At 42.4% G+C, this 11,292-nt stretch overlaps 1 protein-coding gene across 1 annotated transcript; it reads left to right on the plus strand.

Moving 5' to 3' along the window:
* The first annotated feature begins 3,250 nt into the window (after positions 1-3,250).
* On the plus strand, positions 3,251-3,778 carry LOC138528135 (olfactory receptor 52N4-like). The gene has a single exon (XM_069639588.1). The coding sequence runs from the start codon at positions 3,251-3,253 to the stop codon at positions 3,776-3,778; it is 528 nt and encodes a 175-aa protein (XP_069495689.1).
* The last annotated feature ends 7,514 nt before the right edge of the window (positions 3,779-11,292 follow it).

Raw genomic sequence — 11,292 nt, forward strand, 5'->3', positions numbered from 1 at the left:
CATGAAAGACTTAATCAGATGGGAGGTATTGAGAGTTTTCAAGAATAGGCCAGGAAAGAAGGATAGGATAAAACGGGTTGAATGGGGCAGGATAAATACATATTTAGTATAATGTTAATGTTAAAGGTATTTGTACCACACACACCGTCACCAACTGAATTGGTCACCAGTCGCTCAGGCGGATCTGAAAACAAGAGGGGGGTGGGTTAGTCGGGTGAAGATGGAGTAGGAAAGTGGGAGAAGTGGTGTGCTGTTGGCAGCTTCAATTCGGTTTTCACCATGCGCTGAGCTTTGGTGTGAATATTGGAACGATGCAAGACCTTGTGTGCTGTTGATGTGGTTTATGTGTCGTTTGTTTGTTGTTGCAGTGTGGGGAAGTGTGTGCGGTTTGCTGAGCGAGAGGATGGTTGTCTGGGTTTTCATGTGAGTTAAGTATGCAGATATTAGAGTATAGGGTCAGTGGGTTACATATTTTAATCTTTATAAATCTTGTTTTATGTATCGGGTTGTCCTATAGATAGGCGTATTTTCCACTTTTCTTTGCTGCCCGTATAGTTTTATGAGTGATGGCGTGGCACCTTTCCAGTTGTGTTGTTTTGTACTTAGTGTAATAGGAAGGGGCACGTCTTATCCTTCAGTCTGGTATTGGACTGTCAATTAGCAGTCAGCCACTACCTTGCTATCTATTTTCTCTTGGTGGTCCATTGTTGCCTGTATTTAGTTTGTAGGCCAGGGTGTTATTGATATATTGTCCTTGCCCTTCTATCCCGGTCTATCTGTGTTCATCCTGTCATATCCATCTCTCAGTTGGTAAGTTGATATGCCATAGATTGGTCGTAGTATAGACAAGTCTGGTTGCAATACTGTCTCTCTCTACTGCCAAAAAAAATATTAAAACATAAAATCCTGACTAAAGACTGAGAGAGAACTAAAGTTAGATCCATCAAAGATTATGTATTTTAAACAGGGTGTGGATTTGTGTTATTGACATTGTGACTGAAATTAGGAAATTATAAATTGTTTACTGACAATGTTGTCCTCCTTTTTCAACTGTTTCATTAAACGTCTTTAAATTTAGTTTCATTCATTGTCCTATGGCACTCCACATTATTGATTGCGATGAAATACTTGGAAACTTGTTATATCTGATTATCATTTTTGTTTTGTGTGCAGGAAAATAATACTCTTTGGTATATTGCCGGATATGACCTCTTGTAAGACTTTGCTGGAACACGTGTCTGCATTGAACAACACTGGTTTCCAAATTCCAACATTTATCCTGATTTGCATTCCAAGACTTAAATACCCACACATCTGGATATTGAGTGGAAGGAGGGGGCATTATAACCCCCCCCTTATTCCTATGCTTCCTGGGTAGGCCCAGTTATGGCTGCTTAGGGTCCAGGGCCCCAGCCCCGAAGCACCTGTGCGGGAACACCTTCAGGAACCATTAACCCTTTCGTATGGGACTATTTTTGGGTGCCGCGATATCCTCGTATGCACCCTGCCCATAAAAACCGGGGGCAGTCAAGACTCCATTTTGCGAATCACCGACTCCATTTTGTACTAGTAACTGGCCATCAGTGGTTCACTCCGGCTTGGAGCCTCTTCTCCAAGCGCACACAGTAAGCTAAATCCTCCCCCCACATCCTCCCCTCTGCCGTCCACATAACTGCTTGGTTCCCATGTGAAGGCTGACTGCAAAAATGCAACAAAATCCACACTGTATCATTTGCCTTCCGATTCCCTTCGCTGACTTGAGATGCCACCCGGACTAAGGGCTATCTGTCTCTATAAACCTGCCTCGCACCCCACAGACCCCGGCCATAAAAATACAATTTCCGAGCACTCCGGGGCAAAGTCAACAGTTGAAAGAAGACCCCTAAACCAGTGAATCTCTTTTTCTCTTTGACACCGATAAAACTAAGCGTGCCTTTTTATCCCATGTAAAAGTGTACAAGCCTACTGATAAGCTAAGAAGACCTACGAGTAAATAATTTAAATACATAAGCGTGTGTAACTGGAAGTTTCTGTGTTAATCCATCATATTGAAAGCATAGCCAATGCCGACTTGTATTCTCGAAATCCTTACCATACTAATTGCAATATTACAACGATTAGCGGAATGTACATCTGTATGTGCTCACACAGTGCTACCTCATCTTTGACAAAATTGAATGTAACTATGTATAATGTTAGATAAATGTAATATAGAAGTTAGCCTTAGCCACAACCAGTATGGTACTAATAAGTGAACTGCAAGTTAAACGTAATGTCCCAATATCCAGCTATCCGTCAAGCAACCTTCCTGCTCCCTTTCGCAAAAAAAGGCGTTTTAGTCATATAAAAATGAATGTACGCCCTTAACCTTTGTCATTCAAATGCAAAACAGTCAGCTACGTGTAAAAGGCTGCATGTTGATCGTATTCTGAAAGAATTGAGCCATCGCATAATGTCGGACTAGACTGCAAAGGGGGGTCCCAGCCTGCCCCCCATTACCTTGACCTCAACACAGAGTTAGTGATGTTTGGACATTCAAACCCTGAGCCCCCATCACTCCAATGCATGTTTATCATGATATGTGTCTCCTTGTAACCCGGTCATCCCAGCCATATATTCTGAAATTCCCCTTGTCGATATAGAATGGACACCCCAACCATCCACTGACCTCTTAACCTCCACCCCTTGCCTAGTATATCCTAACCACATGTCAACAGGAAAGTGATACCCTTTGATAACAGTGAATAGTTCACGACCAAGCAATGAATAAGCCTGTCTGAGACCCATGCTTTCACAAGTATAATGATACAGGCCTGGTCACCAGACAAACAAGTCAGAGTTCTGAATAGATGAGAATGTGTGGCCAAAAGGGCAAAATGTTACAGGTAGGATGTCTACACGTGACTCATGGGATGCCAAGGTACTGAGCCCAGCTGAACGTTTGACCCCGAGCATCATGTCATCTCATCACGTTCCTGTGGACCAATCCACTGTCGCCAACCCTACAGCACCTAGAGGTGCCTACTCTTAGTTACCAATCCCGATTGATTCTGTGCCCCATAGGCCCTCCCTCTTTTGGATGACAAAAACTGTATAAAAATGTATTGTAACATGTTTCCTGCAGAACGCTCTCGGCGTGAGCAGAGTAGATTCTGTTTGCCTTAATTTTAGATAAAACCTTTAATCGCACTCACACTTGGTCCTGGTCTTATTCCCTCCTGGGATGTACCTTTATTGACTCTGTTGGGCGATGCACCAGCAGTTTGGGGGTCTCTCACTTTCAATATCCATCCCTTTTTGTATTACTTATATCATTGCAGTTTTCAGAAACACTGTAATTGTATTCATTATAAAAACAGAAGAATGCCTCCACCGTCCAATGTTTATTTTCCTGTGCATGCTGTCTGGAGCTGATCTAATTATTATAAACTCTGTCTTGCCCAAAGCATTGGGCATATTTTGCTTCAGTTCAAGGGACATTCATCTGAATTCCTGCCTCATCCAGATGTGTAAAGCTCATGTCTTTACTTTCTTTGAATCTGAAGTTCTTTCTTTGATGGCTCTGGACCGTTACGTTGCTATCTTAAGCAATCAACGGACAGGCAAACTAAGGTTGGCCTACCTCTTTAAAAGTGCCCTGTATTTTGACCCATACACATATCTTGTTAAGAGGTTATCCTATTCTGAAAGTAACACCATTGCTCACACCTACTATGAGCACATGCCTGTTGCAAAACTGTCCTGCTCGGACATTGCATTCAACAACATCTACTGTTAAGTGACTTCAATTCAGCACTCCAACTAAGTCAATGCCTAGTCTAGGATGCCCAAGGGAAGCCCTTATTTATATATTTTATGACAAGTTCATAGATCTGGATGATAAACCCTTGTATAACGCCCCTCTCTTTGAATCCCCCTCACCTCACTGAGCCAAGAAGTAGGTTTGTTTTGCAAATTAAAAGATTATTTGAAAAATTAAACAATAGATATATATCACATTTTTATAAATTAATATTTGACAGCACACTTATGAATATGACAGTGATCAACAATGGATAATATTACACTAGCACACTTTTTTTTAATCACTTAGGAGTTGGTATAGAAAGGATAAGGTAGCTGAGAATACTTTATGGTTTCAAGAAAATGCAATGATGGAAAAAAATGCAGCACAGGGATAAACTGATAGGGTTTCAACAAGAGATAATATAATCACTTTTCCCCTTGTGGCAATTCACTCCCCCCCCCTATGCAATATAAAGAGGTGGAAGGAGAGCACACAATTTTCAGGAATATAATCAAATGCCATACAAATTCTAGTTCCCCCTAGCAAGCTTAGAGCAACCGGTATGCTTTTAAACAGTCAAAAATACTTTTAAATGTGGTTTGCAATGAAGTGAAAATATGCTTAAAATGATTTTAATTCCCTATAGGAGATTCAGGGTGGGTGACAGCTACTTTGAATTAGTTCAGGTCAACACTAGCAATGATTCATGAGGGATTATCAGGATGAAAACGAATTTCAGCAATGGAAGCAAAAGACAGCTATTTTTGACAGGTGAAGAAGTTTGAGTCAAATTGCAATTTGCGGCACTTTTTTTCGAGTGCGTCGAGCACGCTTACGGTAAGACTATAAGCTTTGGGCTTGTTGGAAAGGCAGATTCTTAGCTTTAAGATGACAGTTAAATCCCGTTCCTAGCACATGCGGTTCCAAAGATATGGACGATTTAGTGGAGGTAGATTCTCAGAAATAAAGTAAAGCTCCGAATGACAAATGACACTTTCACAGGTTTGAAATCACAGAATGGACACACGATTTCTATGCAGTTCTAAATAGGTGGAAATGGTTTGAATTAGATTATTTTAAACTAAGAGATTGGTTCTGCACAGCTCTGGCTGGATACTCACTCCTAATTTTGGAAGGAATATGCCTCGTCACAGATCTGGTCAACAGGTTTAACTGCGGTTCCCTCTGCTCTGCTGGTCTGGATCTCTGGTTCTGGCAAAAGTTCTTGGCACTGCACAGCAGTCTGGTCTGGGTCTGGTCTGCGGTTTGGATACAGTTCTGCTTTCTGGGTCTGGTACTGGCACCGCGGTCTGGTCTGGGTCTCTGGTTCCAGCAAAAGTTCTAGCCAGAAGCGAGCAGCACAGCCCGGATGTTGAATAGTTTGGTTAGGAGGCTGGATTCTGAGGCCTTCTGAGGATTCAGCTTTTGGACTAGGCCTCTCTGCTGCAAGTTCTGAAGTCTGGATTCCAAGTTCTGGTTCTGGAGTCTTCTGGCAAAGCGCTTTGCAAGAAATCAGTTTGAAGTGGAAAGTGAATGTCTCCTTGGGTCTCAGTGGCTCTTTTTATGTATTTTGAAAATGGGTTTGGCGTGGGCATAACTAAGCCTGCCCCTCACAACTTATCATTGGCCAAGTTCTCCTCTCTCCCTTGATTGTGGGAAGGAAATGGAATGTCATTGTGATGAGATATGTTTATGGGTCAGAGAATCCTCCCTTTGTCACTTTGCACATAAATCTATTTCTGACTTAAATGCATATTTATCTATGTACAATTGTTCTAATATTACATGTCCAGTTAACATATTTTCTGTAGCGCCAAACCATCCGATCTCTGTCCTTGTAAGATGTTGTGTTCACTTCTGACAGAATTCTGCCCTTTTCATCCAGAACACAACCTCTAAACTTTTCCAGAATTTACACAAGTGTGCGCAAGGAATATGGGCATCAGATGATGAAGTGTCAGTTTTTTAACATAAATACATTTGGAGTAATACCCTATTTTCCGCTACTACCCCCAGAACATACCACAGAGTCCTAACACCTCTTAAAATGTGCACAGAAAAATCACAGGAATCATGATATTATTGATATAATTTTGACAATTATGTACCAGGAATTATCCCTCTTTCTAAAATGATGCTCTGACCCAAAGGGGTGTGGTTTCCCACAGCACATGGGGGAATTTCTGGTTTGTCCACTTCCTCCAAGCTCAGCTGGCTCACAGAGGCAGTGCCCCTCCCATTTCCTCCCAAGAGGAAGCCATTTACGACCCCCTGATTTAACATTTGCCTGAGCCAAGGAAAGTTCATTGTTCTGTTTCCTGCAGTCCCAGGCACTCCTCCCCTGATTCAATCAGAGAGGTGTGATCTCCTTTTGGAGGGGCAGCAGAAGGGAGGCCAGGCCTGTGAATACAGTTGCTGGGCAAGTTTCAACTCCTGTCGGGGGTAGTTGCCGGGCAGAATTCAGTCCCTTTAAGCCAGGCTTCAGCCAAAGGTCACTTTTGTTCCCATTTTTCTTCATTCAAATCAAACTTACAATTTTGACACATGCAGCTAGAACGCTGATTCTAAGTTCAAAACTATGACATTTAAACAGTTTCAACCTATGTGACACTCAAAAGTAGGTCACTCATTTATTTTAAACATTTCGATTTTGGTGGCTTTAAATTCCATTTCACTTAAGCTGCTGACATCCACAGCTCAGCCAGTTTTGTTATGAACATTATTTTAGGCTCTTCATCTTTCCAAATTTTGTATGCACACAAGACTTCATTCTGCCAGACGTCTGCTGGTGTTCGGTAAGATTTTTGAATATCTTGCAATGTTTGAAATAGGCTTTTTGAGCTTGCATTCAGAGAAACAAAGGTGATTTCAAAGCGCTTTTTGAGCTAACAGGCACTGCTGTTTTTCCTTTGGCACCACGTTTCACTCATGGTGCTTCTGGCCCATCACGCTCGCACTGGTGGGTGGCGGGTCAGGCAACGATTTTGGTGTGCGCAAAAACTGCGCGGTTTTCCTGGATTCTGGCGCAAATGTGGGCTTTTTGGCCATCTTGGATTTTCTAAGCCCACTGCACCAAATGTTGCAGCATAATAACTTGAACGTGGGTCGATACACCTGACACTACAGCTTGAGTATCACTCTCTTGACCAGGGCTCAGGATGTATAATTTATAATCTCCTACATCATGATTTTGAAGGCTGTCTCTAGACTTTCCACTTCGGGAGAGTGTTGGAAGGCAATGTGTGTCCCATGCCTGTGTGGTCCCATGTGTGTGTGATGACAGTGTTTTTTATTCCAATTTCGACCAAAGTCGTCATACAAAGGTTTACCTTATATACATATATCAGTGACCAACATATACATTCTTATTCCTCCCTTGGTGAATCTTCTAGTGTACAGTATACAACCACAACAGATTCCGGGTTAAGGTGCTGAGTTTAATCTGACATGTTATGACAGTTAAAACCTTAGCTAAACAAGAAGGTGTATTTCACTTTTAAACATTATCTATGTCTGCATGCAAGGAGAATAACCCCTTATTAGAATAGCCAGGCTTTGAAGAGATTTGAAGTCAGTCAAACAGATTGCACTCAGTTCACACCATTAAAATCACAAATAGTGCAAATATTACACAAAATACATATAACAGAGTAGCCTACCAATTAATGTAAATACTTCATACTAGTACATTAAAATACTAAAAATAATTTGATTTAAACCAGGTACCATAACAGTTCTCCTGCTATCAGAAAATGCACATATCCCCACACATAATAAAATATCAAATATAAAGTTCTCATCTTCCGAGCACATCATTTAAAACATGGCCTCTGTGTAAAGACTGGAAGGGGTATCTGTACTCCTGCCCTCTATATGGCAGAGTAGAAGCACAGAGCACCACAACTAAGATTCTCCATAAGGTAGTATGGACAAGCTATCAAGGTTTAAGCTCTCAGGAAGTGAAGCAGGCTGGTTCTTAAGTACAGTGTAGTCCCCACGCCCCTCACAAAGGAATGTCCACACACTATGTTATGTGCTAACAAGGTTCTTATATAAAAATAAGGTCCAGTGTATATACATCAATTAATAACACACTTTGTACTCTGGCAATTCTAATATGGAAAATATATACAATGTCTATGTGGTACCACACTTTTGACTCCTTTAAAATGCACCAACTGCTGACGGTTCTAATGGCATACAAATCAAACAGTAATGTGTATCAGCATGGGACATAGGAAGGAAGACAAGTTAGATTAAATAGTGGCAGAATAGTTCTTTAGCTACTAAGACACAGTTCTGTTTCAGTATCCCCCCACCTGGGCAAACTGTAATAATGAGTATTGACAAGCCCTGTCCATATATGTTTAAATAGTCTTGATCCTGGTCAAAAATGTTCCACTACCCCAAAGAACCTGAGTTAGCAGAGTTTCTTTGACGGTTTGTCGACGGATCTCTCCCGGGTGGACTCCGTTAAAAGCAGGAGCCACAGGGCGTTGAGATTCCTCGAAGAAATTGTGAACACTGTCGTCGAGACAGAAGCTATGGCCTTTGCAGTGTTCGTCGACAATGGCGCGTGGACATCCTGTGAAGACAAGGCATGCGGTGCACCTAGATGTAAAGAGTTTGTTGCCACAAAGCAGACTCAGTGAAGAACATAGGCCCGGCAGAGGGCGGCAGGTGTCGGCGTCGACGATCGGGACTCGACCAGAGCTGGCTTTTGGATCTTCACTCGTCGGCGTCTTTGTGGACTTCAGGTGGCGGGAAACCCACCAGCAGATTCTTCTTGGAAATCGATGACATCGACTTTCTCCGGCAGGACAAAGCGGTCGACAGTGATGGCAAGGGAGCCCTTTGTTTAAATGTTCTTAGGCAAAAGGTGAAGCATTGCGGCTCAGGTCAACGAGCAGCACAGCATCAAGCTGTCCCCGCTTCTGGGCAAGACGACTCGACGGGCTTGTATTGTATTGTTGTATTGTTTATTCATTTATAGTGCGCACCGGGCCCGTAGGCATCTGGGTGCAGTACAAGTTACATAGTTACATAAGACAGTACATTCGGATACATATAAATGTGTACAAATATATGCAGGGAAAAGTGACATCAATATACATATGTATAATAAATGGCTTTCTAGTTTTTGTGTTTAGGTGGAGGCTTCAAAAGAAAAAAACGAGTACTAGAGCCAGGCAGTTGGGTTACCGGTCTAACGAGTGCAGCCACGTCTTGATGTTGGTTTTAAAGCAATGGAACAGAGATATGGCTCTTAGTGAGTCAGGGATGGATTTCCATAGTTACGCGACCAAAACCGGAAAGCTGTCCCCTCCTGTTTTCTTAAGTTTGAACTTGGGAATTCTAAGGCTGCTAGAATGTGCTGTTCTGATGGGTCATGTAGAGGAGTGTTTGGTAAATCTGTCAATGAAGTAAAGGGGAGCCTTGTTGGACAGACATTTGTGGGTGAGGTTGAGTGATTTAAACTCGATACTGTCATTTATGGAAAGCCAATTGGAATCACATCTCAAGTGAGATATGTGCTGGGATTTCGGTATGCCTAGAGCTGCTCTTAGGGTATTGTTTTGGATTGTCTGTAATTTAGAGGTATTAAGTTTGCTGGTGCATAAATATAAGGTATTGCAGTAATCCAGTTTGGAAAGGATTAAGGCCCTTTCAATTGTCATACAGATTACCGTAGACAGGAATGGTTTGCAAGCATGATTCAATTTGCAGGTATAGTCTGTGGCAGACGATGTAGTATTGATTTGTTTGTTTGTTGCGGTTTAGGGCCAAGTGCAGGTAGAAACCTAGAGTCTTGACCGCCTTAGAGATTTTGATCTTGATGCCATCAATGAGGATGGTGTTGTGTTGAGTAGAGAGTTTAAACAGTCGATTTGGGATACACCGATTAGAAGTTCCGTTTTTTCATTGTTGAGGCATAATCCGTGGGTGGGCATCCCTGTTTGTATAATCAGATACATTTTGTTAATCAGGGATACATCCTTCTCATAGTCTCCTTGGATGGGGATGAGAATCTTGGTGTTGTCAATGTAGTTAGTGTAGGAGATTCCCAGATTGTCAAGTATGTCGAATGGGGGCTTTCTAAATATATTGTATAAGGGGGGGAGACGCAGGATCCCTGTGGTACTCCACATGTGATATGTACTGGGTCAGCTGCGGATGAGGAGAGAAGACACGCATGGATCTGTTATCCAGGAATTAGCGTATCCACATGGTGGCTTCTTTAGAAAAGTGGGCAGCCGTTTTGAGGTGATTGCACAAAACATTATGGTCGACAAGGTCAAACACGGCGAATAGGTCCAACAGGAGAAGGATGGAGGCTTCACCTTTGTCTTTCCGGTCATCCAGTTGATTCTTCAGGTCAATGAGGGCCGTCTCAGTCCCATGTCTCGGCCTGAAGCCTAATTGGTGAGTGCCCAGTAAGTTATTGATCTGAAGATAAGCTTGAATCTGGAGATAGGCAACTTTATCTAGGATCTTGAGAAGAAAAGGAACGGTTGTGATTGGCCTATAGTTGCTAGGAATTTTGGGGTCTAGATTAGTTTTTTTAGTAGGGGTAGAAACCAGGCATCCTTGAGGTTGGTGGGTACTGAGCATGTTTTGAAGGAGGAGTTGATAAATGTGGAGATGTAGGGAGCCACATTTTCTGCAGCTTCTTTGATGACCAGTGCTGGACATGTGTCTCCTAGGCACTTAGATGGTTTGAGGGGGGTGATGATCTTTTCAGTCTTGGTGGTAGATATGGATTTGAATTTGAATTGGTGGCTGGGTCTGGTTTGTGTAAGGTGTTTTTTTTTGGCATTCGTTTTTTCTTGGGGCAAGGTTATTTTATTGCAGAGGGCGTTTTGGATATCAGTGCACCATGATTTATTTTTGATGCATGAGTCCCTGGGAGTGACTGTGGTTTCTAATTCCCTTAGGCTAGAGAAGATTTCTCTGGTGCTTGAGCTGGCTTTTTCTATTCTATCATTAAATGTTTCTTTTTTTTGTTTGAATGATTTCTTTTTTTATACTTGTTGGCCAGAGAGGTGTGTATGAGCTTATTCTGTTCTGTCGGGTTATTTTTCGATTTGGCCTCAGCGTTTCTTTTCTGTATGCAAGGTTTTAAGGCTGGGCGTGAACCACAAGTTTAAGTGGGCTATGGGTTTCTCCTTACTGAGTTTGAGTGGTGCGATGGCGTCAATGGCCGAGTTGATGGTATTGATGTACATGTCTACCAGATCCGAAGGATTGGAGGGTCAATTTGCAGGGTTGGATGATAGGTTGTAGCAGGGGGAAAAGGTTGGGGACTGTGATGTTTTTCCTGGTTAGGGCAGGTGGGGCCATGGGTCTGGCCGAGTTGGTTTGAGGAATATCTTGGATGGTGAATGAGATCAGGTTGTGATCCGTCCACACACATGGTTCGGATTTTGTAATGGAGGACAGGCAGTTGATGTCTGCGATCCAGTCCATGCTGTGACCTTTTGTGTGTGTGTCGGTCCGTTGTTCCT

Source organism: Ambystoma mexicanum, chromosome 7q, assembly GCF_040938575.1.
Source record: "Ambystoma mexicanum isolate Mex_15411 chromosome 7q, UKY_AmexF1_1, whole genome shotgun sequence".
Taxonomy (NCBI): domain Eukaryota; kingdom Metazoa; phylum Chordata; class Amphibia; order Caudata; family Ambystomatidae; genus Ambystoma; species Ambystoma mexicanum.

What these genes read in the sequence shown, in the direction of transcription:
- LOC138528135 (XM_069639588.1), top strand. Translation starts at nt 3,251, where the DNA reads ATGCACCAGCAGTTTGGGGGTCTCTCACTTTCAATATCCATCCCTTTT.